At 56.3% G+C, this 13,379-nt stretch overlaps 1 protein-coding gene across 1 annotated transcript in view; it reads right to left on the bottom strand.

The window, feature by feature from the left end:
* Window positions 1-2,826: 2,826 nt before the first annotated feature.
* The window catches only part of LOC114675957 (SH3 domain and tetratricopeptide repeat-containing protein 1-like), a 30,079-nt gene continuing 19,526 nt past the window's right edge, over window positions 2,827-13,379 (bottom strand). Inside the window, 6 exon segments of the mRNA XM_077966392.1 lie at window positions 2,827-3,205; window positions 6,272-6,468; window positions 7,433-7,589; window positions 8,296-8,418; window positions 10,114-10,264; window positions 11,457-11,637. Of these exon segments, the coding sequence (XP_077822518.1) occupies window positions 2,948-3,205; window positions 6,272-6,468; window positions 7,433-7,589; window positions 8,296-8,418; window positions 10,114-10,264; window positions 11,457-11,637 (1,067 nt within the window). The 3' untranslated portion in view covers window positions 2,827-2,947.

Raw genomic sequence — 13,379 nt, forward strand, 5'->3', positions numbered from 1 at the left:
GGGATGCCGAGGCAGGTGGATCACCTGACGTGGTAAGTTCGAGACCAGCCTGGTCCAACATGGCAAAACCGTGTCGCCACTAAAATACAAAAGATTAACTGGGCGTGGTGGCAGGTGTCTGTAATCCCAGCTACTAGGAAGGCTGAGGCAGGAGAATCACTTGAACCCAGGAGGTGGAGGTTGTAGTGAGCCAAGATCACGTCACTGCATTCCAGTTCGGCCAACAGAGCAAGACTCCATCTCAAAAAAAAAAAAAAAAAAAAAAAAAAAAAAAAAAAAAGAAGAGAAAAGAAAGAATGGCTGCTCCATAGGCAGAGAGACACCAAAGGTCGCTGGTTGCCCATTTTCATGGTTATTTCTTGATCATACGCTAAACAAGGGTTGGACTATTCATGAGTGTTCTAGGAAAGGGGTGGGCAATTCCCAGAAATGAGAGTTTCTGCCCTCCCTTCTGAGACCATGTAGGGAAACCTCCAGATGTTGCCATGGCATCTGTAAACTGTCGCGGTGCTGGTGGGAGTGTCTTGTAGTAGCTAATGCGTTATAATTAGCACATAATGAGCCGTGAGGACAATCAGAGGTCACTCTTATGGCCATCTTGGGTTTGGTGGGCTTTGGCCGACTTTACTGCAACCCGCTTTATCAGTAAGGTCTTTATGACCTGTATCTTGTACCGACCTCCTATCTTATCCTGTGACTAAGAATGCCCAGCCTCCTGGGAATGCGGCCCAGCAGGTCTCAGCCTCCCTTTACCCAGCCCCCATTCAAGATGGAGTCGCTCTAGTTCACGCGCCTCTGACAAGTTGGCCTGGGTTGAGTGTTCCCTAGTGTGTGGTTGTTGGAGCTGTTCCTAGGAGTAAGAGGTATTGTCAGTAGGAAACAGGCCTCTGTTAGCCCGGGGGCTGGCACTCTGCCCCATTATATCGGCCTCATTTTAGTGGTGACAAAACTGGGGCTCAGAGACATCAACTCCCTCATCCCGAACCCCCAGACTGTCAGTGGTAGGCTGGGGTTTGAATGTGGGGCTTGAAGACCCATCATCTCCTCTGGTCCCCCAGACTCTGCTGCCCAAGAGGAACAGGATCCCAGGATCCAGGCCCCTCATGGCACCAGCCAGGGTGGGCGTAGATGGGGAGGCAGAGTTCCAAAGCCCCCCGGACTCTGAAGCAGGTCAGGGATCAAGAGCAACGCGGACCTACGGGCCCCACCCCGAGAAGAATGGCTGCAGGCCCGGCCCAGCGGGCAGGAGGTCTGTGTCCTCAGTCAACGTGACGGCACTTCCGGCTGCTCCAGCCAGGCCGTGCTGTCTTCACGTTTCCAATCATGCGGCCTCCTCTCCAATTCCCAAACCCAACCCACAGAGACAGCGATCTGGGGTCCACGTGAGGTTTGTCAGCAGCTCTGACCCGCTGCTTCCCGCCAGCCCCGCGGCCGGTTCTGGAAAGCTCTCTGCTGCCCCCTGGTGGGGAGGCTTAGGGTAGGGCTCTGGCTGCAAGCATGGGGTCCCAGAACCACCTGGCTCTGTCACTTCTGCTGGGTGGAAAACCAACCCAGGACTGAACCAGTGACACCTGTGGCGCTCCCAGAACCTCCTGGCTCTGTCACCTCTGCTGGGTGGAAAATCAACCCAGGGCTGAAGCAGCAGATGGTTGCCTGATTCCTTATTATCAGAGCTCCGTCCACTGGCAAGTCTCTCTCCGGGCCTCAGCTTCCCCTTCCATTAAACGAGAGGCTTCGGGATACCAAGGAGGGGTAACTGCTTAGTGAGGATGGGAGGTTTCTTCTGGGGAGATGAATACATTTTGAAACGAGATGGCGTGGGTGGTTGCACAGGACTGTGAATGTACAAATGCCACCACATTATTTGCGTTGAAATAGTTAATTGCATGCGATGTGAAAGTCACCTCATTTAAAGTGTTTAAAAGAGGGGTCTGGGAGAGTGCAGTGTATGTGAGAATCACGTGGGACACCCACAGTCTCTGAACGTCAGTTTCCTTGCGTAAACTGGCAAAGAGACAGTGTGAACTGTATTCCCTGGGGCCAAGAGATTCCAAGAAGGGAAACCTGGGATTCCTGGGACTGGAATGACGGCCGGAGGCCGGAAGGGGAGGGGGTTGGTGGGGACAGCTGGGGGGCAGCCCAGATAAGGCTTTCAATACTGGGTAGCAGCGTCTACACAGGCGGAGATCCCTGCATATCCCTTCCCGCAGGGCTGACCAGTGGCCAGAGGTGGGACTGGCCAGGCTCGGCCCAACCAAGTCTGGGAGCAAAGGACACTGAGTGAGGGATCCCCAGGGCCACCCTCACTGGCCTGCGGCTCTCCTGACACCACGAGAGAGCTCCAGGAGCTGACCTTGGGTCCTAATGGGGGACACCTTCCTGGCTGCAGGCTGGCAGGGTGGTGTGGTGGTCAGTGTACTGGGCTCTGCGTGTCCGCCTCTACCTGCTGTGTGACGGTGGGCCAGACTCCTAACCTCTCTGTGCCTCTATTTCTTCAATGGCGAACAGGGACACTAGCAGCCCCCACATCCGGGCACAGTGGCCTGAAGGTTAAAGGCAAGGGCGGCACGAGATCTACAGCAAGAACTCTGAGCAGGGAGAGCAGGGAGCTGCCCAGAGTTCAATCACCATCTCCCCTCTGGCCGCCGAGGAAACCGAGGCTCATGGTGACCTGGCCCAGGTCTGTTGGACTCATGGTCCTTCTCATCCCCAAGATCAGAGGGCTGCCACCAGGGAAGGAGCTGTCCCCTAGACGCAGCCCAGGAAGCACACAGGGAAGGATGCCATTGGGACTTGGGTATGTTTTTGCAAAAAAAAAAAAAAAAATTTATTGCTATTTGAACCCTGCTTTTATGCTTCCATTACCCAGAAAATGAGCTACGGGAGACACCAGGAGAGGCAGGAGATCATCCTCCTTGCACAAAACCCACTCCCTCGGATACTGTCCTCAGCGAGGGTGGCTGGAGGCCAACCAGGGGGCCCACCCGCAGAGTGGCAGAGGAGGTAGGTTGACCCTGTGGACGCTGAGCTCTGTGGCGAAGGTCCTGGCCTTCTGGTAGAAGAAGAGCCACTTCTCGCAGTCCAGGAGGAAGTTGTGGGAGATGGTGGCTGGCCGCGTGTAGATCTTCAGCTGTGCCTTCTTGTTGCCCAGGTCCACGGCAGCTGCCAGTGCCAGCTGGTAGTACCCGGCTGCATCAAACGGGTCCTGAAGGGGACAGGTCATGGTCAGCAAAAGGGGGACTCGGAGCCCGTCTACCCAGAGACCGTTCCTGTCTCCAGGTCATTCCACATGTCCATCCGATGCTGGCTCACCCCATGAGCCCCGAAGCCTGTGACACTGCTGTGGTCTCAGCTGCAGGAGGTGGGGACGACCCTGACACCCCTGGAAGCCTTCCTGACTGTCCCTACGCCCCACTCACCCCAAGCCTCCTGCCCCAGTGCCACCCTCTCTGCAGGCAGTGGCTGCTTTCCCCATGGGCTGAGGTCAGGGCAGATCCTGCCTGCTCTGAGAGTTCCATGCAGGACCCGTGGCTCCAAGCCACAGCAGGGCCACTGCGTTGAGTGACCCAGGCTCCCCTCTGGCCCCTGTCCATGCTGACCATTTCCAGGCCCTCCACGGGACAGGCCAGGTACAAAACCATGTCACAGGTGTCCTCTCTGGCAATGTTCCCTGAAATATTGATGGAGTGTGACTCCCCAGACATCCACTCCCATTTTCAATGAGTCTTTGGCTCAAACTCACCATCCCTGGGTTGGGATGCCGCCTCCCAGACCTCCTCCTTGACCCTCCCATCCCCCACCCGGCTTCTCCCCAGGCACCTCCTCCACATGGGGGTCACCCAAGGGACCTCTCTAAGACCCATGCCTGGCCTGTCCCTCTTTACCATCTCAAGATGGCTCCCAGGGCCAATGACAGAGTCCAAGATGCAGCAGTCCATTCCCTCACTGCCCCGCCCCACACACGGAGCAGGGACGTGAGAAGGCCCCGAGTCACCGCCACTGCTCATCCAATGCCCCCTGGCCCAGCCGAACACTGGACTCTGTGCTGGGTGCATGGTTGAGCCTAACGTCCTTGCTTCCAGTCTGAGGGACCCGGGAGTGAACACTGACCACACAGGGTGGCCCGGGCTGTGGCAGAGGGAAGCCCAGGAGGCCCCAGACTCAGCCGGGGGTGGAAGGCAAAGGCTTCCTGAAGGGTTGGGGGCTTCCCAACTAAACAGGAAGGAGCCAGCCAATGCATATGTCTCTGCGTGTGCCTGTGCATGTGAATGTGCGTGTTTGTGTTCCTGTGCGTGCATGTCCCTGTGTGTGTGCCTGTGTGCATGCCTCTGTGTGCACGTCTGTGTGTGCGCGCCTGTGTGTGCGTGTGCCTGTGCCTGTGCGCATTTGCGTGTGCATTTCCATGTGCCTGTAGTGAGTGACAGCCTGAGCCAGTAAACACCTAATCCACCCTATTCCAGGGCTCACTCTCATGTGTAGAGTAAAAGGGACCCCATTTTAGAGGCAATTGGCATAGATGCCCATTTACTCCTGCTTCTCTGCCAGCCTTCCAGGTCCCATACAGCCTGGCTTCTTCTCCCACTCCTCTGGGCCCTGGGTCCAGAGCCTCCTATACATGGAAGAGGGTGTAGCCTTGGAAAGACACCGCCCTTGGGGAATTCCAAGGGGGCCTCCCTGTGGGAAGCTGGCCTGTGCTGACAGCATAGTCACGATGAGGCCCAGAGGGCTGTGCATGGGAAGGAGGGCTGTGCATGGGAAGGAGGGCTGTGCATGGGAAGGAGGACTGTGCATGGGAAGGAGGACTGTGCATGGGAAGGAGGACTGTGCATGGGAAGGAGGACTGTGCATGGGAAGGAAGGCTGTGCATGGGAAGGAGGGCTGTTCATGGGAAGGAGGGCTGTGCATGGGAAGGAGGACTGTGCATGGGAAGGAGGGCTGTACATGGGAAGGAGGACTGTGCATGGGAAGGAGGACTGTGCATGGGAAGGAGGACTGTGCATGGGAAGGAGGGCTGTACATGGGAAGGAGGGCTGTGCATGGGAAGGAGGGCTGCGCATGGGAAGGAGGACTGTGCATGGGAAGCAGGGCTGTGCATGGGAAGGAGGAATGTGCTACTTGGCGCTTTCCTTTCTCCTGGACAGGCGGAGTGGGCGGCAGGCTTGACCAAGAGAGATAAAGGCCTCTTCTGGGACGCCCGTCCCCCTGGGTCCCAGGCGTGCCCCTGAGCCGTGAACAGCGTCCCCCTGGGCCTGATACTTGGCACCTCCCTATCTGGCTGGGACTTGGGAGGCCACAGAAACCACGTCTGACCACCAGGTGTCGCCAGTACTGGGCGGGGGCCTCGCGGGCAGCCCCAGGCCTGCGGTGGGGTATACGGGGCAGGGTCTTAGGTCCGCCCCAGCTCCTCATGTTGTTCTAAGGCCCCCAAGATCTCGGCCCCTGGACTGGAGTGCCCTGGCCCCTCAGCCCGTAAGGAGCACTGACACGAGGCTGGTGTGATGCTAAGGAGGGGCGGTGCCCGCTGGGCAGATGGGTGGAGATACCACAGGTCTCAGTCTGCCAATCCCAGCTCTCCACCCCTGCAGGGCTGGGGGCAGAGGGAGCACAGCACCTCCCCTCGAGACACACCCGACCTAACAAGGCCTCAGCCTGGCTGGCTGGGGCCCCGCCCCACTGCACCTGCCCTGAGCTGGGGTTTCCCTGTCTGTGAACTCAATGGTAAGACACTGGTCCCACCCCACCCTTCCTGAGTGATGGGAAGATTCAAGGTGTCTCGGGACTCCAGGAAGGAGTTGCTCAGTGCAGGCTGGCACCCTGGGCAGGCTTCCTAGAGGAGGCGCCAAGATTTGGGTTGGATCTTGCAACGTGGATTCAACGTGAGGATGATGGCGTCCTCTGAAATGTCACTCTCCCGACCCTGTTTTCTTTGTTAAATGCACCTTGACACTTGACTGTCAAGACTCAGCTTTGGTGTCACCTCCTCCAGGAGGGCCCCCTGACTACAATCCCCCTTCTTTACCCAGAGGCCACCATTGCCCACTCATGTGTCAGCCTCCCTGGCTGAGACTGAGTTCTTGAGGGTGGGGCCTGGCCATCTGGGGAGCTGGGTTTTACCTGCTAACCTTGCCGGCTCCTCCAGCTGGGTGTAGAGCTCCAGGGAGGCCACTGGGCCATTCCTAAGAAAGGCTGGAACCCAGGCCTCTGGGGTCCGGATGGAGATCCCACTCCAAGGGGGCCAGGAACACCCCGAGCCCTGCCCCTCCCCACCCACCTTCAGGTCGTAGAAGATGATGTCACCGAGCACCAGGTACACCTTCACGTAGTAGAGGGTCTCCTCGTCGAACTCCAGCGGCGAGTTGCAGAGCTAAACGGCCTTGAGGTAGAAGTGCTCCCCCAGCTTGCCATGGCCCAGCCGGTGGTGCAGGGCGGCCAGCCGGTGGTAGGCCACACGCTCGTTCGGCCGGTCCCCTGGGGTGCAGGCCAAAGGGGCAGGTGTGAGGATGTGGCTCTCTGGGGCAGGGAGGGAACATGCCCCTCAGGAGCAGGTATACAGACCCCCAGGCAGCACACGTGGCTTGTCTCCAGGCACCTGTGGTCACCTGGGCATCTCTGGCCATTCCCTTCCAGGTTCCCAGACTCACTTTTCCATCTGCAAAGCAGAACTAATAAGGCCTGCCCCTGTCTACTGAGAGGCTTTGGCAAAGTCGGACTTGGATGGCCCAGTTCTGTGCCTACACATAGCCACCTGCCTTTGCTCACTGCTTTTAACCAGGGGAGCCCAAAAGCCATGCAGTGCAGGTGCTCCCGGGCTCCCCGGCTCCAGGCAACCCACAGACGTGACATCCGACTCCTCCTGGGTGTGTCATGATCAGAGCCCCCTACCTTGGGGAGTCAGCTGCACACCTACTGTGTACTGGGCCACGGGGCACAAGGCGCTGGGGCATGTGGCCTGCCTAGGGTTCCCTGTCTCTGCAGGGGGACAGACGACTCTGGCACAGCACCAGGGGATGCACGGCCTTAAGGGGCAGACTGCTGGAAGGGGAACTGGGATTTTATCAGCCAGAGAGCCGTGTGGTTGATGACGGTGGGAAGGGCACAAGAGAAAGGGAATGTGCCACTCAGCCTGACACATACAGGGACCAACGAGATGCCTGGGATGTCTGGAAGGCAGAGGGCACACTGGGCGGCCCTTGTGGTCAGCAGCGGGAACAGGCAGAGGAAGCAGAGCTCAGTCAGACAGGGAGCTCTGCACTGCCTGAGAGACCTCGGGCTGTGCCCCACAGCCGGACGGGGAAGCCAGTTGGGCAGAGCTGCCTGCCTGGACAGGAGACCAGGAAAATCCAGTAGCTGTTTCAGCTCCTGGCCTGCAGACCTGGAGGCTGGGCTCTGGCAAAGTGTGGGTCCTGGCAGGGCGGGGGCTCAGGGGACGCACCCACAGTGATGCTGAGTGCTAGGGCCATGTAGGCAAACTCCAAGTCCTCCTGGGGCTCCTCCAGTGTGGCCAGCAGTGACACCAGCTTGTTGCACAGCTGTAGCTGCAGCTCCACCTTGCGGTTGCCCGTAGTCACTGTCAGGGGCAGGGCCCGGTCCTACCACACAGGCAGGTGGGGTCAGGTTTCCCGCAGCACCCACCTTGCCCAGCGCCCTCCTCAGAGCTCAAACATGTGCTTGGAGCTTCCCACACCCCAGCTACCCCTGCACCTCGACACAGCTCTGTGCTCTGGGATAACACACAGTTCAGACATCCAAGTTGGGGGCTGAAGAGTCACCTGAGGCCCATCCAGCTACACCCGATAGCCTCAGACCAGCCTCTCCCACCTGGGCACCGGGGGTCTGACTGGGGGGAGCCAGCACTCCTCTCTGCTCTAAAAACACCACATTGATCTGTGCCCAGGGCTGAGCCACACCGTGAGCTCAGAGGAAGGGAGAAGCCATCCCACTTCGGGGTGCATGCAGACCTGGGTCTCCCACTGATATGCTGTGTGTCCTTTGGCATGTCCCTGTGCCTCTCTGAGCCTCAGTTTCCTCATCTGGAAGATGGGGACAGGACTTCCCACTCAGGGTTGCTTGAGGTCATCAGGTACAAGGGTAGAGCCATTGTCACGTCCAGGCCCCAAGCGTTTGTCCCAGGCAGGGGCATGGTCAATATCATTCCCGGTGAGACCACTTGGAAATTAATCATGTGCATGGGTGGCCCTGCCTCCATTTGGGAGGCCTCTACCCTGCCACACCTGTGCCTCAGCCCTCCAGGTGCCCCACTGAGGCCCACCCACATCAGCCCACAGGCCAGCTCACCCGGTAGAAGGACAGGCCTTCCTCCCGCTCCCAGGCCCCATTGAAGAAGATGTCTCTAGCTGCCTCAAACAGCTCCAGCCCCAGGTTGGGGTCGCCTGTGTACAGGTCCACATTCTGTGCCACCTGAAAGGAGACAGAAGTTCCCTCAAGACCCACACCTAGTGAGGTGGCTACGCGCACCTTTGCCAGGCTCCTTCCTCTCACACACTACAGGTACACTTGAGCATTTTTCAGACCCTGTGCATGAGGGCTGCCCCCACCACTGGCATGAGGACAATGAACTGATGCTCCTGAGTGCCAGGAGGTGACTGAGCAGCTGCAGCCCAGGAGCCCGACACCTGTGAATCCTACCAACAGGGCTAGCCCTAGCCCACTCCCCCTGCACTCAAACCAGTCTCCGTGGCCCCCAGATTGCTGGGAGCCCAGCCCCTGGCTCCTTTCTGCGTTGCCACATCCCTGCCACATCAGCAGTGTTTGTGGGTGGGCCTGGTCCCCTCTTGGCCATGAGCTCTTCATCCCTCACCTCAGCTCAAGGAGGTGTACAGCAGGTGCTCAATAATGAAACCTTCACCAGGCTCGTGGGCTTCACAATTTGTTTCAGATCACACTGTGTTTGGGAAAGCCTCTGAAAACAGCCACTATGATAGATTCCTTTTGTAAGGAGATGTGCCACGTGTCGCTTGGAGCAAGTTCTTCTGTGTGTTAATTGAGTGGTCACATTATTTGAGCATGTGCTGTATACCAGCAAGTGCTGTGCACTGTGAGGGGCCGCGCCTCTGCCTTCAGGGAGAAGATGCTGGCCACCGGGGGAGGATGTGAGGGAACCAGTTGGAGGGAGGGAAAAGGCACACAACAGGTGCTCAGCAGTGGCTTAGGAATGAGTGGATGGATGGATGAATGGATGAGGAGATGTAGACACATGGATGGATGGATGGGTGTGTGGATAGATTAATGCTGGGATGGATGGACGGACGGGTGGATGGACGGACGGGTGGGTGGGTGGATGGATGGGTGGGTGGAATGATGTGTGTATGTCTGGATGTATGTATGCGTGGGTAGATAATGTATGGATGGGTGGAGGGTAGATGATGTATGTACATGTGGATGGATAGATGGTGGATAGACGAATGTATGGATAAACAAATGGACAGAGAGATGAATGGAGGGATGCATTAATAGGTAGATTGGTGGGTGGGTGGATGGATGGATGAATGATTGATGGATGGACGAACGGTGAATGGATGGATGGGTGAGAGGATGGATGAATGGAAGGATCAATAGGTAGATGGATGATGGAAGGATGGATGATGGATGGATGAACAGGTGAATGGATGGATGATGGACAGATGAATGGAACAACAAGTGAATGGATAGATAAAAGGATGGATGAATGGATGGATGGACAGATGAATGGAAGGATGGATGGATAGATGGATGAATCATGGATGGATGGAAGGATGGATGGTTGATAGAAGGATGAATGGATGGATGGATGGATGAACGGGTGAATGGATGGATGATAAAAGGACAGATGGATGAATGGACAGAAGGATGGATGATGGCTAGAAAGATGAACAGGTAAATGGATGGATGATGGAAGGATGAACGGACGAACAGATGGATGAATGGTGGCTGAATGAATGGATGATAAAGGGATGGATGGATGAACAGGTGAATGGATGGATGGATCGAAGGATGAGCAGGCGAATGGATGGATGGAAGAATGAACAAGTAAATAGGTGATGGAAGGATGAATGGATGGGTGGATGGACAGAGAGTGAACAGCACAGGGGTCGTCCTGCATCCCTTGCCACTCACCTGGATGTACAGGTCCACCAGCTCGCTCTGCCGCAGGAGTTAATAGATCTTCCCTGCTTGCAGCCAGGCATGTGCCTCCTTCTCTTTCCTCTGGAGGTCAATGAAAATCCCCAGACTTCGTTTGGTGTAGTCCAGAGAGGATTTGTAGGCCCTGGAATCACTGGAATCAGACACAGGTGTCAGAACAAGGGCTCTCATCCTCCTGGAACCAGTCTGCCTCCTCCCGTGGGTCTGGTGACAGATGAATCTGGAATGTGGGGACTGGGAACGGCCCTCTTGTGTGTGCAGTGTTCTGCCCTTCCCAGGCTGCTGGGAGGGCCAGGGTGAACACACACGGCATGGAAAAGATGAAGGACATCCTTCCGAGGGAATCGAGCATCATGCTGCCCTGTGGCAGGAGGAGTGTGCTAGTCCATCTCCCCTGCCTCCCAGACATGGCCGGTGTCTTCTCCAGACGCACCAGGAGCCGTTAGTGTTCAGAGGTTATCTTGGCCGATGGTTCTCAAGGTGTGCAGCCATCACAGTCACCCGGAGGCCTGTCCTTATAGCTTGCTGGCCCTGCCCCCAGAGCTTCCGGCTCCACAGGCCTGGGGTAGGCCCTAGAACTCCCACTTGCCACAAACTCCTAGGTGACATGGATGCTGCTCTACTGGTCCAGGGACTACACTTTGAGAAGTATGGCTCTAGCACACTGGCCCATTTTCCTTCTGTGAACCTGAGGCCAAGACTGGAGTCAGTCTCCCAGGTCCCTATGGAATCTGGCGGCTCCTCTGCTCTCTCAGTAAGTCTAACACTCAAGGGGCTGTGACTGCAGCAATGTCACTGGGCCCTATGGGTGGGGTGGCCAGGGCCATGGTTACCCCACCAGGTCACCCCACCAGGTCACGATGCTTGGAGGAAGCTGACTAGGCCAAATATGGGATGTGAGACCTTGAAACCCTGCCCCAGGGAAGTAGGTGACACAACTGGTTCTGTCTTCTGTGGGAGAGAAGCCACAGGTGGCTACTATGGTCACATTTAATGGGACAGATGGAGGCCAGGAGTGAAGATTCGGGGCAGGCACAGGTAAGATGACAAAAGCCACCATAGTAGGAAGAACAGCCCAGAGTGCATGTACTGCCTCTGCTGGGGTTGAGATGACCTTTGACCCAACAAGGGAGGCTCAAGCTGGGACTCACGGGCCAGCAGCAGCCCTGGGATGACCCCAGGCCGGCCATCTCAAAGCATCTGATGCCAAAGCACCAAATGATCAAAAGGAGAGGGGCTGCTGGGCCCTGGGCCAGCTTCCCTGTGCCCCTCTCCCTGCCCGCCCCCACCTCCACCACTGCAAAGCCAGCCCTTACCGCTCCTTCCCCAGGGACAGGTAGACCTGACTGATGGTCTCCAGGAGCTGCCCCTCCAGCACCTTGTCGGCCACCTTGCAGGCCAGGGAGAGCTGGAGATCGTGGTAGATGACATACTGGGCCTCCCTGGGCATGACGGCGCTGTAGAAGTAGCACAGCCACTGGACGGCCCGCAGTTGGCCTGGGCAGAAGACAAAATGGAAGACGTTAGTCTCCCAGCATCGAAGTGAGGCTGGCTGCGCTCGGAGGCCCCTGCTTGCCTCCTTCACACCTCTGTGAGCCTGGGCTCCATAGGCGGGGCACCTGAGCGCAGACAGGCCATGCACCTGTGCCAGGGCAGACGCCGAGCACACTGTGACATGGGCACATCTTGGTGCAGATGCTCATGGTACAGGCCGGCCTTCTTTACAACTCCCAGGGCTGAGGTTGTGGATGGACACAGAGTGAACAGCAGGGGCTCGGCCCCTGCACCAGGCCATCTATTTCTGCTTCAGAAAGCCCCTCTGGCCAGGACCAGGGCTGCCTTCAGCCTGAGCTGATGAGGCCAGGGGCACAAGTGGCCCCTGTCACAGATGGAACCCTGAGAGAGCAAAGCCAAGCTCACGTCTGCCACACACGGCATCATGTTGGGGGAATGGGATTCAAAGCCGGCCTCTGGCGTTCCCACACATGCTTCTCTCATGCAACCAGGCTCCCAAGCCACAGGCTCACTGGCCTCTCCCAAAGCCTGATTTTCTAGTGTCAGAAACATTCCAGAGATTAACATAGGAAACCAGGTACGCCGAATGGACATCTGTCACACACGCCACCCAACAACAGCCGAATACGCAGTCCTCTTGAGCACCCATGGGACATTGCCCATGACAGACCATGTGCCAGACCACAAAATGAGCCTCAGTGAAGGGAGAAGGACTGAGACCAAAGCAGAGGTGTTCTTCAGCTGTACTGGCACGAAACTGGAAATCGACAGTGAAGGAAACGTGGGAAATTCCAAAATATGCGAAAACTACACACTCCTAAACAACCAGTGAGTCAAAGAGACCATCAGGGAAACCGAAAACTAATTTGAGAAGAATGCAAACAAATGCACAGCCCGGGCCAGCACGGTGGCTCACGCCTCTCATCCCAGCACTGTGGGAGGCCGAGGCGGGAGGATCGCTTGAGTCCAGGAGTTTGAGATCAGCCTGGGAAACATGGTGAAACCCTGTCTCTATAAAAAAAATACAAAAATTAGCCGGGTGTGGTGGTGCACATCTGTAATTCCAGCTACTCGGGAGGCTGAGGCATGAGAATGGCTCGAACCTGAGTAGAAGTTGCAGTGAGCCAAGATTGCACCACTGCACCCCAGCCTGGGCAATAGAGCAAAACTCTGTCTTTAAAAATAAAAAATAGCACAACATATCAAAAATTTCAAGATGCAGCTAAGGCAGTGCTGAAAGGGAAATTTATAACTGTAAATGTCTACATTCAAAGAAAGAAGAAAAATCTCAAATCAAAAACCTAACCTTCCACCTTGAGAAACTAGAAAAAGAACTAAACCCAAAGTGAATTAAAAAAAGGAAGAAAATAATAAACGTGAGAGTGGAAATGGGAATTAAAAATACAGAGAATGGAAAAACAAAAGAGATAATCAAGAGAACCGAAGGTGGGTTTTTTGAAAATAACACAATTGACAAATCTTTCACTAGACTGACCAAGAAAAGAAAGACGGGACACAAATGACTAAAATCAGAGACTGAGCACCGTGGCTCACGCCTGTCATCCCAGCACTTTGTGAGGCCGAGGGGGAAGGATCGCTGAGGCCAGCATTCAAGACCAGCCTGGGGGAACATGATGAGACCCCATCTCTAATAAAAATGAAGAAATAAAAAATTACAAACCCAAGTTTCTCAAATCAGAAATGAAAGAGGAAACATGATTGCC

The sequence above is a fragment of the Macaca mulatta genome, chromosome 15 (assembly GCF_049350105.2).
Source record: "Macaca mulatta isolate MMU2019108-1 chromosome 15, T2T-MMU8v2.0, whole genome shotgun sequence".
NCBI lineage: Eukaryota > Metazoa > Chordata > Mammalia > Primates > Cercopithecidae > Macaca > Macaca mulatta.